The 18,913-nt window shown below is 50.4% G+C and overlaps 2 protein-coding genes and 1 long non-coding RNA gene across 4 annotated transcripts; 2 read left to right on the top strand and 1 right to left on the bottom strand.

The window, feature by feature from the left end:
• The first annotated feature begins 228 nt into the window (after positions 1–228).
• On the top strand, positions 229–7,467 carry LOC134020734 (cytosolic 5'-nucleotidase 1A). The gene is made up of 6 exons (XM_062460948.1): positions 229–471; positions 566–685; positions 1,276–1,405; positions 1,683–1,805; positions 1,916–2,265; positions 6,312–7,467. Exons 1-6 carry the CDS (start codon positions 436–438, stop codon positions 6,561–6,563), a joined length of 1,011 nt encoding a protein of 336 aa, XP_062316932.1. The 5' UTR covers positions 229–435; the 3' UTR covers positions 6,564–7,467.
• A 1,110-nt stretch (positions 7,468–8,577) lies between these two features.
• Positions 8,578–12,638, bottom strand: cdhr5b (cadherin-related family member 5b). 2 transcript variants are annotated; one of them, XM_062460939.1, is made up of 12 exons: positions 12,539–12,638; positions 12,351–12,437; positions 12,161–12,262; positions 11,708–11,896; positions 11,184–11,274; positions 10,989–11,086; positions 10,670–10,876; positions 10,424–10,537; positions 10,237–10,303; positions 9,881–10,051; positions 9,372–9,550; positions 8,578–9,117 (listed from the first exon to the last, which is right to left on the bottom strand). In XM_062460939.1, the coding sequence occupies exons 1-12, from the start codon at positions 12,614–12,616 to the stop codon at positions 8,578–8,580; spliced, it is 1,923 nt and encodes a 640-aa protein (XP_062316923.1). In that variant the 5' UTR covers positions 12,617–12,638. The 2 variants fall into 2 exon arrangements, with proteins under 2 accessions (XP_062316923.1, XP_062316924.1); XM_062460940.1 differs by lacking the exon at positions 9,881–10,051.
• Positions 9,039–11,726, top strand: LOC134020739 (uncharacterized). Its single transcript, XR_009930440.1, has 3 exons — positions 9,039–9,174; positions 9,364–9,565; positions 11,223–11,726. It is a non-coding gene; the product is annotated as an uncharacterized LOC134020739 (long non-coding RNA).
• Positions 12,639–18,913: the final 6,275 nt, after the last annotated feature.

The following is an 18,913-nucleotide window of genomic DNA, read 5'->3' as shown; positions in this document are numbered from 1 at the left end:
TCATTAATGACATCAGCGTGAATTTAGACTAATGATTATCGTAATCATTGGTATGTTGGATAAAATATATATGACAAGTCAATATTTTGCACACGATACTACTCCTGTTCAGTGGGTGGCAGTATTTCTGTGGCTTGGATAGTCAAGAGTACAGTACGGAAAAGATAATAATCGAACAGCACATCAGCTGACGGATTTGATATCTACACTTAGCTAGTTTTAAGTGCAACTTTAGTGATCAAGTTGTTTTTTTTTGTCAACATTACGTTTGCGAAAGACACACAAAAGCCCAGACTTTACGCATATTGTTAATAGGCTATACAAACTCAAATTATAGTCAGAGGCGATCCTCTCACATCTGCAAAAGTCCACTTCAAGGGAAGTGTAAATAAAGAAAAATAAATCCTTCTGCAACTTACATGTTTATCAAAAACAATGTGTTCAATCGTGCGCAATACCGATGTTGAACAGGTAAGAATAAAATGTAGTATGTGAATGTATTGATAGGCTTACTTGAACTTGAAAGTTTTGTTAGTTGCTACATGTTTTGTGTTTTCTCCTGCAGAGGTCATCTCAAGCCGTTGTTGTCGCAGTGTCATCCCAAGCTGTCTTTGACTCAGAGATGGAACAAGACCCAGGTTTACCAGACCTTCTGAAAAAGGGGCCAGCGTTCTCGTTCATCGAGGTAACGGGCATCGATACCAAAACAAAACACAATTCAACTACAGGATTCAAGACGCACCCGCCTATTGGGTTACACTGGTGCAGGAGGTGTTGCACCGAAAGATGTGACCCATCAGAAACTGCGACCGCATGATTATTCGCGGTAGTAACATGTTTATCTGAAAGTAAATCAAATATATTTAGGTACCTTTTCTCTGAAATGTTTCTAAACATATATTTATTTGTGACTGCATGCACGAGTTACATTTGTAATAACCTACCTAAAACCTTACACTAGACTTACATTTAAAACTTTAAATAATCATATTCTACTGTAAAGAAAAGAAATAACTAAATATGTAATGGACCAGCACATTGGGTAAGTTGTCAGAATATGTGACCCCACTGTTACTGCTTAAGAAAGAAGTTAAACTTCAAAATATTGTACACGCATGTGCAGCTGCGGTCACGGTTTCTGATGGGTCACAGCTTTCGGTGCAACAGAGGTTCTTGCAGAAAATGGCCTGTTGTGGTCAATGTATTAACTATTAACCATGTCAGACATCTAGTCGAGTAAGCAACTGAATTTGAATATTTGTATTTCCCTGTTAGGCAGTGCAGCAAGTGAACAAAAAACTGATGGACAAAAATCCAGCAGAAACTTTGCTGTTTGATGTGATCCTGTTATCTAATTACAGCAAGGACATCAACTCAAAGATCATTGCCAGTGTCAAGCATTATGGTACTTCCAATTTGAAAGTCAGACTTTTTTTCTTTACAGTGATTACAGTACACATATCAAATTTAATATATGGGCTTTTGAAATATACAATAAAATGCTTTTGGTTCGCCCAACTTAAGTGGTTACATGATGTAGTCTGGGACTTTAGTGTCTTATGGTTGATGATGTCTGTATTACCTTGGACTTTAGTATCTTATGGTTGATGGTGTCTTTATTACCTTGTAGTCTGGGACTTTAGTGTCTTATGGTTGATGGTGTCTGTATTACCTGGGTGCAGGTCTTGCTATCGGCAGGTTTTGCTTTTGTAACAAAGATGACAACGTAGAGAGCTTACAATCAAGCGACGCAAAGCTGTTCTTGTCAACGGACAGAAATGATGTGTTCCAGGCTTCACAACAAGGTATTGTTTTGGATGGACTTGACACACATGTATAGCTTTGTAGCTCGGTATGAAGAATCGTCCTAAATTTGTGTCACCATATCATTTTGTTTGTATTTCTGCCATTGTAGGAGTCCCCTCTGCACTTCTGTTCCATCAGCAGGCCTCGGGGCAGCAGGCCTCAGGGCAGCAGGCCTCGGGGCAGCAGGCCTCGGGGCAGCAGGCCTGGGGGCAGCAGGCCTCGGGGCAGCAGGCCTGGGGGCAGCAGGCCTCGGGGCAGCAGGCCTGGGGGCAGCAGGCCTCGGGGAAGCAGGCCTCGGGGCAGCAGGCCTCAGGGCAGCAGGCCTCAGGGCAGCAGGCCTGGAAGGAGCTCAAAGTCGTGTTCTCAGGCGACGCCCTCGGCTTCTCCCAGGACGACCTCTCCAGTCTGAGAGGACAGGGCTTCACTGAGCCACAGCTGCAGTCTCTCAAAGCTGCCAAGGTAGCAACCTGACACACAGCTGACGCTCCATCCACAACATCAATCACTGGTGTTTTCTGTTTCTGACTGGTGTTCACACTGCCCTGTCATCCCCCAGCCCCCTCACACTACCCTGTCATCCCCCAGCCCCCTCACACTACCCTGTCACCCCCCAGCCCCCTCACACTGCCCTGTCATCCCCCAGCCCCCTCACACTACCCTGTCATCCCCCAGCCCCCTCACACTGCCCTGTCATCCCCCAGCCCCCTCACACTGCCCTGTCATCCCCCAGCCCCCTCACACTGCCCTGTCATCCCCCAGCCCCCTCACACTACCCTGTCATCCCCCAGCCCCCTCACACTACCCTGTCATCCCCCAGCCCCCTCACACTGCCCTGTCATCCCCCAGCCCCCTCACACTGCCCTGTCATCCCCCAGCCCCCTCACACTGCCCTGTCACCCCCCAACCCCCTCACACTGCCCTGTCATCCCCCAGCCCCCTCACACTGCCCTGTCATCCCCCAGCCCCCTCACACTACCCTGTCATCCCCCAGCCCCCTCACACTACCCTGTCATCCCCCAGCCCCCTCACACTGCCCTGTCATCCCCCAGCCCCCTCACACTGCCCTGTCATCCCCCAGCCCCCTCACACTACCCTGTCATCCCCCAGCCCCCTCACACTGCCCTGTCATCCCCCAGCCCCCTCACACTACCCTGTCATCCCCCAACCCCCTCACACTGCCCTGTCACCCCCCAGCCCCCTCACACTACCCTGTCATCCCCCAGCCCCCTCACACTACCCTGTCATCCCCCAGCCCCCTCACACTACCCTGTCATCCCCCAGCCCCCTCACACTACCCTGTCATCCCCCAGCCCCCTCACACTACCCTGTCATCCCCCAGCCCCCTCACACTGCCCTGTCATCCCCCAGCCCCCTCACACTGCCCTGTCATCCCCCAGCCCCCTCACACTACCCTGTCATCCCCCAGCCCCCTCACACTGCCCTGTCATCCCCCAGCCCCCTCACACTGCCCTGTCATCCCCCAGCCCCCTCACACTGCCCTGTCATCCCCCAGCCCCCTCACACTGCCCTGTCATCCCCCAGCCCCCTCACACTACCCTGTCATCCCCCAGCCCCCTCACACTACCCTGTCATCCCCCAGCCCCCTCACACTACCCTGTCACCCCCCAGCCCCCTCACACTACCCTGTCATCCCCCAGCCCCCTCACACTGCCCTGTCATCCCCCAGCCCCCTCACACTACCCTGTCACCCCCCAGCCCCCTCACACTACCCTGTCATCCCCCAGCCCCCTCACACTGCCCTGTCATCCCCCAGCCCCCTCACACTACCCTGTCATCCCCCAGCCCCCTCACACTACCCTGTCACCCCCCAGCCCCCTCACACTACCCTGTCATCCCCCAGCCCCCTCACACTGCCCTGTCACCCCCCAGCCCCCTCACACTACCCTGTCATCCCCCAGCCCCCTCACACTACCCTGTCATCCCCCAGCCCCCTCACACTACCCTGTCACCCCCCAGCCCCCTCACACTGCCCTGTCATCCCCCAACCCCCTCACACTGCCCTGTCATCCCCCAGCCCCCTCACACTGCCCTGTCATCCCCCAGCCCCCTCACACTGCCCTGTCATCCCCCAGCCCCCTCACACTGCCCTGTCACCCCCCAGCCCCCTCACACTACCCTGTCACCCCCCAGCCCCCTCACACTGCCCTGTCATCCCCCAGCCCCCTCACACTGCCCTGTCATCCCCCAACCCCCTCACACTGCCCTGTCATCCCCCAGCCCCCTCACACTGCCCTGTCATCCCCCAGCCCCCTCACACTGCCCTGTCATCCCCCAGCCCCCTCACACTGCCCTGTCACCCCCCAGCCCCCTCACACTACCCTGTCACCCCCCAGCCCCCTCACACTGCCCTGTCATCCCCCAGCCCCCTCACACACTACCCTGTCACCCCCCAGCCCCCTCACACTACCCTGTCATCCCCCAGCCCCCTCACACTGCCCTGTCATCCCCCAGCCCCCTCACACTACCCTGTCATCCCCCAGCCCCCTCACACTGCCCTGTCATCCCCCAGCCCCCTCACACTACCCTGTCACCCCCCAGCCCCCTCACACTACCCTGTCATCCCCCAGCCCCCTCACACTGCCCTGTCATCCCCCAGCCCCCTCACACTGCCCTGTCATCCCCCAACCCCCTCACACTACCCTGTCATCCCCCAGCCCCCTCACACTGCCCTGTCATCCCCCAGCCCCCTCACACTACCCTGTCATCCCCCAGCCCCCTCACACTACCCTGTCATCCCCCAGCCCCCTCACACTGCCCTGTCATCCCCCAGCCCCCTCACACTGCCCTGTCACCCCCCAGCCCCCTCACACTGCCCTGTCACCCCCCAGCCCCCTCACACTACCCTGTCATCCCCCAGCCCCCTCACACTGCCCTGTCATCCCCCAGCCCCCTCACACTACCCTGTCACCCCCCAGCCCCCTCACACTGCCCTGTCATCCCCCAACCCCCTCACACTACCCTGTCATCCCCCAGCCCCCTCACACTACCCTGTCATCCCCCAGCCCCCTCACACTGCCCTGTCATCCCCCAGCCCCCTCACACTACCCTGTCACCCCCCAGCCCCCTCACACTGCCCTGTCATCCCCCAGCCCCCTCACACTACCCTGTCATCCCCCAGCCCCCTCACACTACCCTGTCATCCCCCAGCCCCCTCACACTACCCTGTCATCCCCCAGCCCCCTCACACTACCCTGTCATCCCCCAGCCCCCTCACACTGCCCTGTCACCCCCCAACCCCCTCACACTACCCTGTCATCCCCCAGCCCCCTCACACTACCCTGTCATCCCCCAGCCCCCTCACACTGCCCTGTCACCCCCCAGCCCCCTCACACTACCCTGTCATCCCCCAGCCCCCTCACACTACCCTGTCATCCCCCAGCCCCCTCACACTGCCCTGTCATCCCCCAGCCCCCTCACACTGCCCTGTCATCCCCCAGCCCCCTCACACTACCCTGTCATCCCCCAGCCCCCTCACACTGCCCTGTCATCCCCCAGCCCCCTCACACTACCCTGTCATCCCCCAGCCCCCTCACACTACCCTGTCATCCCCCAACCCCCTCACACTGCCCTGTCATCCCCCAGCCCCCTCACACTACCCTGTCATCCCCCAGCCCCCTCACACTGCCCTGTCATCCCCCAGCCCCCTCACACTGCCCTGTCATCCCCCAGCCCCCTCACACTACCCTGTCATCCCCCAGCCCCCTCACACTACCCTGTCATCCCCCAGCCCCCTCACACTACCCTGTCATCCCCCAGCCCCCTCACACTACCCTGTCACCCCCCAGCCCCCTCACACTACCCTGTCATCCCCCAGCCCCCTCACACTACCCTGTCACCCCCCGGCCCCCTCACACTACCCTGTCATCCCCCGGCCCCCTCACACTACCCTGTCATCCCCCAGCCCCCTCACACTGCCCTGTCATCCCCCAGCCCCCTCACACTACCCTGTCATCCCCCAGCCCCCTCACACTACCCTGTCATCCCCCAGCCCCCTCACACTGCCCTGTCATCCCCCAGCCCCCTCACACTACCCTGTCATCCCCCAGCCCCCTCACACTGCCCTGTCATCCCCCAGCCCCCTCACACTACCCTGTCATCCCCCAGCCCCCTCACACTACCCTGTCATCCCCCAGCCCCCTCACACTGCCCTGTCATCCCCCAGCCCCCTCACACTGCCCTGTCATCCCCCAGCCCCCTCACACTACCCTGTCATCCCCCAGCCCCCTCACACTGCCCTGTCATCCCCCAGCCCCCTCACACTACCCTGTCATCCCCCAGCCCCCTCACACTGCCCTGTCATCCCCCAGCCCCCTCACACTACCCTGTCATCCCCCAGCCCCCTCACACTGCCCTGTCATCCCCCAGCCCCCTCACACTACCCTGTCATCCCCCAGCCCCCTCACACTGCCCTGTCATCCCCCAGCCCCCTCACACTGCCCTGTCATCCCCCAGCCCCCTCACACTGCCCTGTCATCTCTCCTCAGGACTCGGTGAAGGAGTTTGCCGTGCAGATGGGTGAGATGAGGAGCAGGTTTGGGCTGGTGGGCAGCCCCCTGCGGGCTGGCCTGGTGACGGTGTGGGGCTCCAGGGACGTGTGTGCCCGGGCCCTGCTGACCCTGCGGGGCTGGGGCCTGTTGGTGGACGAGGCTTTCTGCCTGGCTGGAGCTCCACTCAGCCCCATCCTGCGCCTGCTGCAGCCACACGTCCTCTGTGTGGACGGCCTGCTCCTCGCGTGATGGAGTGATAGATTGATGGAGTGAGAGCGTAATGGCGTGAGTTTATACGGGACTTTCTTGAAGGATTTAAGGAAATAAGATTCAGTATTGAATTATGTATAAAGTTCCCATACTGTAGTGAATAAAAGGCAGTTCCACTGTAGATGGTGCTGGCACAGTATGTCCACACTGACCAGTGGAGGGAAGCATTGGATCACTGTGCAGAACTGTGGTATTCTAATGTTTATCAACTACTCACTGACCTAACATTACATGTCATGATGAAAGTACCGTTTGAGGGATTGCCAAACATAAGTTTTTGTTTTTTATTTAGTCAACTTATTGTTTCTAAAGTATAGTCACGTATCCCAATAATTACTAACAATGTTTTACAAATCCCAACAATCAGACATCGGCCATGCTCTGAAATTGTTTATCGACACAGTAATTCAATTGTCTTTTTAAATAGAACACCTCAGAATCTCTTTTAAATTGTGAAAGTCATCAAAAGTGAGACTTCCTGTTTGTCTGGCCTCGGCGTGTCCTGCATGTTGTCTCCACGGTCGGATCTGATGGGTGGAACAGAACTTGTGGTTATCAGCATATGTTATGGTTACGCTGTTGCTATGGGGAAATGGTAGTTTCCTTTGCAGATCCTGTCTGCACTCTGCTCTGTGGCCTCAGTCACAAAGTACTGGGAGGGAATTATACACATTCTGCAAAATGAAAATTCGGTGTTGTTTAGGTGTTGTAAATCTAGCATTAGGGAGGCTGGACTACCTTCTCACAAAGATTTTACGATTATTGTGTATGGATTATTTGATTAAAGTACAACGGGCGGTTGTGGTCATCGGTGTATTAAGTTTTACAGCCACCACTGTTGGTATCGAGAACCGTATCATAAACAAGCAGTAACAATGGGTGACTTGTTGCTTTGTGTTGTTAGTTATTTAAGTAGCTACTAGTCTCCTTTGAGACTGGTAAAATGAATACTATGTTGGAAACCTTTTACTCTTTTGGAACCTTTTAGAATGTTTATTGGGTGTGCTCAAGCCTTCGGCGAGAGCACAACCTTTGTTCTCTCACATATATATTTATTATTGTGAGAATGCTGTTCAGCATTCAGCAGATGTTTGAATCGCGATTCCATCTTCTACTGCCGGGTAACGTCGTAGAATAATCTTCAAAGGGGGTTCTTTATTCATGAATGAATGCAATGAGTAGGCTACATGCCTGAAAATATCACGAGAAGGGAAAAACTTAAAATGACGTTTAAGTCATAGAGATTAGGTCAATTTTTACACCGGTCTGCCAAATTTATTCGTTTTGATTCAACGATGAGGCTGCCTCTTGCAGGGGAAATGAGAAGACATCTATTTCATTCTACACTTCACTCGTATTTTCAGTTGTAAATGAGCAGCAAAAAAAAAATGCTAAAAAAAGGTATGCATTTTCATATAAAATATAGGCCTACAGAAATCAGTTGTAAAAATGTCATTCAAAAACGGATCCCTGTGCAACCGACGCAAGCAAGCACACCCTACAATTTCCCCAGAAATTGTACCCTCTCTAGTTATAGATTTGACTTACATTATTGTTACATATTTACAAAGATAGAACTATAGTAGGCATCCAATAAATTATGTAATAGAAACGTATTAAACCACACCTCCATTTTCATATTGCAACATATTAAGTGGCATACACAAAAATACATTTAGAAAATTAAGCAACTAAGCTTGGTTCGTTAGATAAACAATAGTAACTAACACTTTTGATAACTGCTCTGCCAAGTTTAAGAGACGTGATAAATACTAAGATTGTCCTTGGTCAAAAGCTAGCCAGCTTTAACGTGATGCAAGACCAAAATGCAACTAATCAAATCAATGCAAGTAATTTATACTGGCAGAGGTCAACATCTAATCACGTGTCGTTAATGAAAATAAGACCCTTGATTTCTGTGATGTTTCAAGTGGGGATGAACTTGAGCAACATTACCCGTCAGTTCTCTCGGAGAGACAGAATCTTTTCCTCCTTAGAGGTCAGATATTTGAATCTCATCATCATCGGACTCCTGGTTACTTTGACCCTCAAGTCCACTGTCCACATCAGCGTTAGTAAAGAACACCTTCGGAGTCGAGCGTGGCAAATCATCTTCCTCCTCCCCACCTCCCAGAGACTCCTCATCATCCCCGTCCCGGTCCGCGTTGTTAGGGATGATGACCACCTCCTCCTTGGCGTTGGGGTCGATGTCCTCTTTGAACCAGACAGACTTGTACCCCTCCTCCACTCTCCTCTCCTTGGTGAGGATGGGCTTCACCTCCCTCTCGCTGTCCGCCGGGTCTGATCCGTCCAGGCTGCTGCTGTCAGGGAGCAGGGCGTGCAGCGGGGCCGAGGCCCTCGGGACCACCTCCTCCTGGGGCAGTTCCACCGCCTTTGCCCCCGGGCCGCTTCCCCGCCGGACGTCCACCTCGTCTGGGACGTGTGAGCCGGTGCTGCTGGCGTCATCGTCCTTCTGGAAGCCCTCGTTGGTGTACTGCACCCCCTCCTTGGCCCCGCCGGAGCCCGCTCCCAGCTGCATGAGGGGACAAACATGATGATGAGGATCATCGAGAAGGAGGCCAGACTGAAGGTAACCTAGACCTAAAAAGTTAGTGTTGTGATAATTAATAATTTGATGCAGACCTCAGGGTTTACAAAACATATTTCTTATCTAGACCTATCAGCCTGTCAACTCCACAGTTACAAATACTGTCAATTCAAATCGCAATCAATGGAAAAAAATTTTTTTACTAAGTAAGTATTTTCTCTATTCATAAAGATATTCACAGAGCTGCGGAAGATGCTGGCTTCAGACAGTTTCCTCCAGGCTGCTTTTCCCTTCTGGAGGTGAAGAACGAGGAGTCCAATGACCACCATGCAGATGACCAGGAGGACGGCGAGACTGACCCCCAGCGCCACCATGTCCACCACACTGTACCCATCTCCCCCCGGCCCCAGGACACCCTCTGTGGGGGTCAAAGGTCATGAGAGAAATTGGAGCAGACTGAATTTGAAACAGAAACCGATTGAATTTGGGCTAGGTGTGGTTGATTGTGCAGTCTGATTGAGGGAAGTCTAAAGCAATCTGATTGTGTGAGATCGATTTTTGACCATGAAACATTGAGTCCTATTTCAGTGTTACTGAGCAGAAAGCCACCAGATAGATTTCTGAGTGTGTGTGTGTCTCCATGTGTGTGTGTGTGTGTGTGTTTTTTGTCCCCCTGTATAAAAAGGGATCATTGTTATCCAAGATTGTTGTCATGGGGACAGATTCAGTGAGGAGGAAGTGGTTCTACCTGTAGGACTCTCTGTACGGGCTGATAAGGTGGAAGTGAGACTGTCTTGAGAGGTCATGCTGGGGTTAGAGGTGGAGGAGTTAGGTGCATGCGTGGTGTCACTGGTCACGTCTACGGACGTGGGCGTCATGTCTGTGGAGGATGTGGTTGCCGTGGTTGTGGTTGGAATTCCTGCAGAGAAAGCAGGGACACCTGCATTCAGCAGGCAAGCGAGCAAGCTCTCCCACACCCCTACACAACCCAGGAGCAAGGCAAGGCAGCGCTACGGGCGTAGCATGCGGGCATGCAGACGAAAGCAATCTGGTTTGCAATCAACATGGCTCTGTAAATATGTCAGGACATTAGTTCTCTCTCACCTGGAGTAACCTCTACGACTAATGGCGCTGTGCTTGATTCTTCATTTGATGAGTCAACAGCTCTTAACTTGAGAAGGAAAAAAGGAAAGGTTCATACTAAGGGTTGATTGGCATGACTCAGACAAAGGGCATGACTGACGCACACACTTCAGTCTGATGAAACTGTTCAACTCCTTAACGCTTTTACTTGTATGGTCACAGTTCCTGGACTGAGGTCTTTGGCCAACAGGATGAAGCCTTGCGGAGTGGCAGAGAAGTCTGTTGTCCTGAGAACTTCATACCTCACATCTGGGTTCACTCCCTGTGTGACGAGAGACTGGGTTATTCAAACGGCTGCCAACCAGCCTGCACAAGTCTGTAAACTGTTTGAGCAAGCCTAAACCCCGGGGAGAAAGGAACACAGCCCGGGGAGACCGCAAGGAACACAGCCCACGTCTGCAAAGTCCTTGTCGGCGGCCAGGACTCTCAGCGGCGTGGTGGAGCCTCTCCCGGCCAGGACCATGCTGCCCTGGCCGGCGTCCTCTGAGATGAAACCCTTGTACTCTGGCAGGGTGAACGTAGGCAGGTTCAAACTCTTCTTCACAACTTCCAGGGTAACTGTGGCGGTCGCAAACTTATCGCTGTCCACTTGCTGCATGGCCTGATCAAAAATAAAATAAAGATCATTGAAAGTATCTGGTGTAATTGGATATTAGACACTGTTGACTAGAGGCTGGGTGGTGTTTGAACTGAGCAAATGAAACATCTGTTACCAGGACTGTTAGAACCAGAGGGCCAGGTAAGTCCACTGGCTTTGTCATCGTGATGTTCCCACTGTTTGCATTGATTTCAAATATGCCCGCCTCGTTCCCTTTAAGGACAAAACAAGACAAATATGCAGTATGACATTCGAACTAAATGCTGTTGTTACTGTAAATTGCATGGTATTTTAAGCTGTACATACTTACCACTTAGAAAGCTATATGTCATCTTCTCGTTTATACCAGAGTCTCCATCAATGGCATACACTGGTCCAGGTTGTAAGGACAACGCACCAACCTGCAACATACCCCAGACAAACATTCAATCAACATACAGAGATTCCAGACTCAGTAAATACTTCCCTGTGGGCTGCAGCAGTTTCAAGCACTTTAGTTTTGGCGAAACATTTCTCCAGATGTCTGGAGGTCTTGCAGAGACAAGCTGCTGCTGGATGTGTGAGTGTACGCAAGCGGTTCAGTGTTCCCTTGAAAGAGGGCTCAGGTCGACCCTGTCGCTCACTGGGTAGGGCGTGTAGGCGCCTACCATACGGGCTGAGGGCTGCACGCAGCGGTTCGATTCCGGCTTGGGTCATTACTGCATATCTTCCCCTCTCTCCCCCTCTTGTCTACATCTAACTGTCTCGCTCCAAAAAAGCCATAAAAGGCCAAAAATATATCTAAAAAGAGAGAGAGATAAACACAGAGGGCCTCCCCGGGCCTTGCTTGCCCACCTCCTGGACGGTGAGGTTGACCTGGCCTGAGTATCCGTGGCTGACGCAGATCTTGGCTGTGCCCACGACGGTGGAGGTGCAGGGCTGGAACCACGGAGGACGGTTGTCAATGTCTTGTATGGTGACCAGGATGGTGGCCGAGGCTGAGTATGATGGTCCGCCCCCCGGGGCGCCCCCTGGTGGAGTGTCCTGGAACCACAAACAGCCTGTGTTCATAAAGTACGTCACTCACTGCTTTGCTGTAGAATCTGTTATCACAGCCCCATAAAACACACTTGATCCTTTCCAGAACCCAGGCAGAAGTTCAACCTAACTTTGACGCTGTTCAGAAATGTGAAACTACAATGCACACAGATCTAACCAATATCCTCAGCAGACAAATGCACAAACAATTCTAAAGCACAAACATTGACTTCAGTATAAATCTGGAATCTGAAAAGAGACTAACCTTACCTGAACATATAGTGTAAGCGACACACTTTTGACGGTATCATAGTCTAAAACACTCTGCACCATAATATTAGGAGTGTTGATTCCTTGCAGTTTAAAGCCAGCCTGTGAGAACAAACAATTTGGGAAAAGAAAGATGAGAATTGAAAAAGACTCATCTCCAATCAAGACACACCAAGAGTGAGATTCTTACTGTGTCTGGATCCAGGGTGTAGAAGAGGCGATCATCATCTCTGTCGGTGGCAGAAATTTTACCAACAGACGTATCAACAGGTGTCAGCTGTTTGGGGGTTTTTACAAAAGATATGGTTTTATATTTCCCTGTTGCTGTGTTAGGATTCAGCTACTCCACAGAATCAGACAAAGGATCTCTTCACTCACCTCTTTGACACTCAGAGAGTACTGGCTTTGTGCAAAGACCGGTGGATTATCATTTATATTTTCAATAAATATGATCATGGGTTTGGAAAACTGAAAGGTGGAGACATCATACAAGTTTATTATTATTATTATTACAGTGTTGGTTCTCAGCCTGTGTGTGATTGAATGTTTCAACTAGGAAATGCGACTTATATATTTATAAATACTTACTATCACATTGCATGTAATTCCAACTCTTTGGATGTTAGTTTCCTGTGAAATACAATAAACACATTGAAGTGTCTGTTGTACACTTTACCACACAATTGCCTGCATTTCAAAAAGCCACAGTTAAGACGATAAATACAACTAAATTAAACAACAAGATAGAGCAACATGACAGTGTGCTGGCTAGCGGTCCTTCACCCGTGACCCACCTCATAGTCCAAAACTATGTTAGCAATCACATCATTCCCGTTCAGAGAGAAGTTGCTGTTGATGGGTTCAGAGAGCTGGAGGATGACCCCCGGAGAGGTGGTGATCGTCGTGACAACAGCGTTCACGGCGTTGTTCTCTTTAATGGAAGGATTTTTCCATGAGCAAACTAGAACAGGGACAGCAAAACGGATGTGAGTTTTGATAGTCATTCGGGTGAGGTAGAATTGAAGCAATTTATGAAACTGATGTATTCACAGTATACATGAATCATACAGAATCACCACCACCTATTTATGAACATCAAACACAAAGCTGTAAGTTCCCTGCCAGTTCAAGAAGATAGAAGAACTCACGGTCTTGGGCGTGGGATTTGTTGAGCCAAAACAGAAGCAGAAAACTCAACATGCTCCGCAAAGAAAACTTCTTCTCCATTGCTCTCAGATCAACGCTCTCAGATCGAAGCTCACGAAACACAGGCTTAGCACCCTTTTGTACAAACTGTTCCTTGGCCACATGAAACAATGTCTGTCTTGTCTGAAATGGAAAGAGGACTCTCTTCCCTTCCGACCTTTGTGACAAACACTTATCTAGCAATTTATGACCAGAAGAGCCGTGTATAGGGTGGACTTTCACCCCCACAATAAAGCATCACGCATCTGTTGTGGAGAGGTCCCCCGGATCAGGAACAGTTTGCTCTGTTCAGACACCCAGCAGGCCCAGCAGGCCCAGCAGGCCCAGCAGGCCCAGCAGGCCCAGCAGACCCAGCAGGCCCAGCAGGCCCAGCAGACCCAGCAGACCCAGCAGACCCAGCAGGCCCAGCAGGCCCAGCAGGCCCAGCAGACCCAGCAGACCCAGCAGGCCCAGCAGGCCCAGCAGGCCCAGCAGACCCAGCAGACCCAGCAGGCCCAGCAGACCCAGCAGACCCAGCAGACCCAGCAGGCCCAGCAGGCCCAGCAGGCCCAGCAGACCCAGCAGGCCCAGCAGACCCAGCAGACCCAGCAGACCCAGCAGGCCCAGCAGGCCTAGCAGGCCCAGCAGGCCCAGCAGACCCAGCAGGCCCAGCAGGCCCAGCAGGCCCAGCAGGCCCAGCAGACCCAGCAGACCCAGCAGGCCCAGCAGGCCCAGCAGACCCAGCAGACCCAGCAGACCCAGCAGGCCCAGCAGGCCCAGCAGGCCCAGCAGACCCAGCAGACCCAGCAGGCCCAGCAGGCCCAGCAGGCCCAGCAGACCTAAGTCACTCTCTGAACCCTTTGTTGCTTGGTGTTTTCTAACTTTCACTTCTCTTTTTTTACATAAAACTAGCTAAGCTGAACTTCGAAGGCTGTTCAATTAGAAAGAAGAATCTATACTGAAATTGTAATGTATAAATGATTTGTTTTTTTAAATAAATTATCTAAACCATGACTACAACAAAGTATGAATCTGAGAGAGGAGGAGAAGGGAGAGGAGAACAGAGAAGCCTAAAACAGAGTAAAGCAGAGCAGAGTACAATAAAGTACAGTAGAGTATAGTAGAGTCCTCATAAAGTACTCATCAATGATGCAAACTTTTGTTTAGAAACCTTAATTTCAACCTTTCTTTGAACCTTTTTTTTCTTTACTACAAAAAAAACTGCCTTACTACATGGTAGCTTCATAGTCCAGCTTACGTTTGTTGTGAGTGAACCATGAAAAGAAAAAAGCAATGACAAGAAATAAAATTGATCATGCCACCAAATACAGATTAAAACTAAAGTAACAAGCCTGGCTTGAAAATTTAAGAAGTAAAAAGTACAGATATTTCTGTAAAAAATTTAATGAGTGAAAATAAAAAGTTGTCTGAAAAATAAAGAGTGAAGTACTGATACCAGAAAAATCTACTTAAGTACAGTAATGAAGTATTTGTACTGTGACATATGGTCCCCGGTCACCCTGGAGGGACGCCATGTGACCAGCAGGTGGAGGCAAAGCCCAGACCTACTGAGCTCCAGGCTTACAACAGAACAGGACACATGAGAAGAGGACTAATTATACACACCTGAATCTATGCTAAATGACTAAATGACTAAATGTAAATGAATCAAGTTTTTTAATTAGCTGAGACCCATATAATGGCAGAGGATTCTGGTGGGGGGGAGAGAGAGCGATGACTGGAAGAGGTGTGATATTGACTGGTAAAAAGTAACATATTTTCATGAACTGTGTAATTTTTGTTCCCTTTTGCCACAGGTCCTGGGAAAAGGACTGTTCTGTCGCACTTCAGAAAATAAACATAGCCCAACTGGCTATGATTCTGCCTGGACAGGAGATTTGTTCCCAACCGACAACACAAACCCCATGATCTGTTACAGAACTTTGTTACTTCCCATCTCAGTGGGTTGGCATGGCAGCCCTGAGCACATTCAATCCACAACACCACTTCCATCTTACAGAACTTTGTTACTTCCCATCTCAGTGGGTTGGCATGGCAGCCCTGAGCACATTCAATCCACAACACCACTTCCATCTGCTCTCTGTTTCATACTCTCCAAATGTCAGTTTTGATGAGAATGTCTCAACAGAGCATCCATGACACACATGGATGCTCAATCTAGTAACATATGAATTAAATAGTTTAACAGCCCCGTGAGAGATGATGATGGACCTTTGACTGGGTGGAACACCAGGAAGTAGATTTGGTATCAGTAGAGAGCTGAATTGCTGTGCTTGACTCACTGTGTTAAACTTACTGGAAGGAATTAGCCCCAACGCACAGCTGGACAATCCCATTTACCAAGAACCACATGGTATAATACTGTTCAATCCTTCAAGCATTACAGTAAATAACAGTAAAGTATTTTGACACTGTAGACAGTGATTTATACTTCACTTGATTGCTGCTTCCAGTTGAGGAAGTCACTTTAGTAGTTGGACTGTTTAGACAGGACAGGTGTGGTGTCAGTGAGTTGTTGTCTACATGGTGACTAACACAACACATTCTCTTTGAAAAACAAAAAGTATTTATTCACAACAGGTGTAACTTGCCGTTCTTAACGAGTGCACGCTTGAACCAGCATGAAAAAGCCAGAAATAGAAAATATCTGTTTGATATCAGAAATCAATATTGCAGGCAGATACACAGATGAAAACGTGTGGCAGTGAGTAAGTTGAATTAATATAGTTATCACCAAATGTACATAGCATCGGTACTGTGACTGGGATTGTAATAAAAGCTTTGTGTTACACCTGAGGCCTTCAGGACCCACTTCCTGTTATTTTGATATTAGATGTTATACTGTATATATCATAGGTTGCATGCTTTGATTGCGTTCAACATAAGACAGTGAACCTGTTACAGCAATCCACCTGATACTCAAGTCGTACCCATCAGTCATTGTCCGACTACAGATCAGCTGCCCACTCGTAGACATGTGGACACATGTACTGCTTTAGAAGCTGGTTCACATTTTCAGTTTCTCCAGTCAGACCGCTGAGGACAAAGAGAAGGATGAAATATTATTATCCATATTACATTTCACAGGCAATACATGTATTTCTTAATGATTAATGGTCCATAAACATTTTTTGACCTTCAGTTTATTCAGTTAATCATATCAGTTAATCAGCTCCTACTGTGTCTCTTGAAAGTAAAGCAGAGTGGTTACATTACCTCTTCTTCACGCTGTGCATGCGGTGTAAGAAGGCACAGACTGACGAGTGCTTGGCTTTGGCCCTCAGGTACTCTGAGTACCTGTTGGAGAACTCAATGTCCCCCAGCTGTCGGGTGTGTGGGCCAGACCTCCTGGAGAACAAAACGTTGCAGTGTACCAACCTGGAGCCTGTGCTTGTGGTTCACAATGTGAGGGAGGTGGACAGACAAAGAGGGAGGGAGAGGGAGAGAGAAAGACAGAGGGGGGGAGGGAGGACACAGAGAGAGAGGGAGGACACAGAGAGAGAGGGAGGACACAGAGAGAGAGGGAGGACACAGAGAGAGAGGGAGGACACAGAGAGAGGGAGGACACTGAGAGAGAGGGAGGACACTGAGAGAGAGGGAGGACACTGAGAGAGAGGGAGGACACAGAGAGAGAGGGAGGACACTGAGAGAGAGAGAGGACACAGAGAGAGAGGGAGGACACTGAGAGAGAGGGAGGACACAGAGAGAGAGGGAGGACACTGAGAGAGAGGAGGGCACTGCAGGTACCTGTAATGCTGATTTAGAACTGGCCCTAGTCTGGCCTCCACAAGGGCATCCACGTAGTTCCTTGCAACCAGAGACTGAGCGTTTAAGTGACCGATCTCACCTCTAATGACCCTCTCCAAATCATCCCGCAGACTCCTGCAGGCAGGAGAGAAGTAGTCCTGTGAGTGGTCCAGAATCAACTAACCACAACAACCACTACACACTGCACACTTCACATCAGAACAAGCACAAAGAGCCAGGATGTGAAGAAAATTAGTAGAAAGTGTTCTCTGTGATTCCTTGGCAGGAACAGTACAGCTGTACAGATCAGCAGGCAGAACAGAGAGACAGGAGAGAGAGGATGTTTCGAGGTGTCGTCAAACGGTAAAAAAAGAAAGGGGGGGTTGAAATCCAGACGAGCTGGGTTGTGGCCAGGGTCACCTCACCTCTCCCAGACCGGAGAAGCAGAGGTGTGTTACCTCACCTCTCCCAGACCGGAGAAGCAGAGGTGTGTTACCTCACCTCTCCCAGACCGGAGAAGCAGAGGTGTGTTACCTCACCTCTCCCAGACCGGAGAAGCAGAGGTGTGTTACCTCACCTCTCCCAGACCGGAGAAGCAGAGGTGTGTTACCTCACCTCTCCCAGACCGGAGAAGCAGAGGTGTGTTACCTCACCTCTCCCAGACCGGAGAAGCAGAGGTGTGTTACCTCACCTTTCCCAGACCGGAGAAGCAGAGGTGTGTTGGAGCAGAAGAGAGGTGAGCAGCAGTAGCTGTCCCACACGTCTGAGAACAGTCATGTTGTTCCTCTACCTGGGGGAAACACAACAGTTAGCGACACTTACAAACAGCCAACAAATCAAATCAAACTTTTTTTGGACAGCCCTTTTTACAAGCAACGTCACAAAGGGCTTCACATACGCCCATGGAACTGCCCCCCAAACAACCTAAACCCTCAAGGATGAGAAGGAAAAACTCCCAGTAAAACTCATTGAGAAAAAATTGAAGAAACCTCGGGAGTAGCAATTCAGTGAGGGATCCCCTCCTCCAGAGACGGTTGCTGAACAACTACAGTACCCACTCTCAGCAACTGGCAGGTACAGACAACACCTACAGCACACCTTCCCAGACACACAAGGCACAAGCAGAAAGCATCAGCTAATCCTACAATCCTGGAAGATTCATACCATCCTACAGAGCGTTAGTCGCTAGTAGACCACACTACTCACCTTGGTCTTGACGAGAGTGTCGTTGTGAGGATGAACTCCCTGCAGGTGTGTGTGTTCCTCTCTCCCCGGTCTCCTTATGTACGCCCCGCCGTCATTTACCCCATCACGCTCTGACCCTCCTCAACACATGACACATGCTTTTATTGGCCTGCCTATTTGCACAGGTCATTATTTGTGTTTGTCATCTGATTTCTAATTACGCTATGATGGTCACATTTGTGTACCTGGCTTGTTAAAGCTCAGAGATATTACCGCTGTGCGTTAGGTTAATTATCTTTGACTGCCTCGATTGCACCTTTTTGGCATTATGTCTTGGTGTTTGTAGGGATGAAATCATCCAAAAATCAATGCCAGAGATGAGATAGGCTGGTATACTAGACATGGTGGAGTTATTTACCTTTCTTACCCCCATGTCAGGGGGCAGGGACACAACGCTGTGGCAGGTATCCAGTTATGAACAGGCAAGTCAATCACCACAGGTATAATAAGGTTGTAACCCAAAGTAGAAAGACGTGTTTGTGTCTGAAGTGGTGTGTGCTGTGAAGGTTGGCTGAAGGGAGCCAACACACAGTATCACAGCAAGCTGACTGTTTA

The sequence above is a fragment of the Osmerus eperlanus genome, chromosome 5 (genome assembly GCF_963692335.1).
Source record: "Osmerus eperlanus chromosome 5, fOsmEpe2.1, whole genome shotgun sequence".
Classification (NCBI taxonomy): Eukaryota; Metazoa; Chordata; class Actinopteri; order Osmeriformes; family Osmeridae; genus Osmerus; species Osmerus eperlanus.
The sequence above is the reverse complement of the archived record's forward strand: the minus strand, read 5'-3'. Positions and strand labels throughout refer to the sequence as shown.

Bases quoted from the DNA above. Each gene is read 5' to 3' on its own strand.
- LOC134020734 (XM_062460948.1), top strand. From the start codon at position 436: ATGTGTTCAATCGTGCGCAATACCGATGTTGAACAG. The intron at 1,406-1,682 runs GTACTTCCAATT...ACCTGGGTGCAG, and splicing joins TGCCAGTGTCAAGCATTATG to GTCTTGCTATCGGCAGGTTT. The intron at 2,266-6,311 runs GTAGCAACCTGA...ATCTCTCCTCAG, and splicing joins AGTCTCTCAAAGCTGCCAAG to GACTCGGTGAAGGAGTTTGC.
- cdhr5b (XM_062460939.1), bottom strand. From the start codon at position 12,616: ATGATCATATTTATTGAAAATATAAATGATAATCCACCGGTCTTTGCA. The intron at 10,304-10,423 runs GTAAAAGCGTTA...TTCCTTCTCAAG, and splicing joins CAGGAACTGTGACCATACAA to TTAAGAGCTGTTGACTCATC. The intron at 9,118-9,371 runs GTGAATATCTTT...CCCCTCATGCAG, and splicing joins CCAGCATCTTCCGCAGCTCT to CTGGGAGCGGGCTCCGGCGG.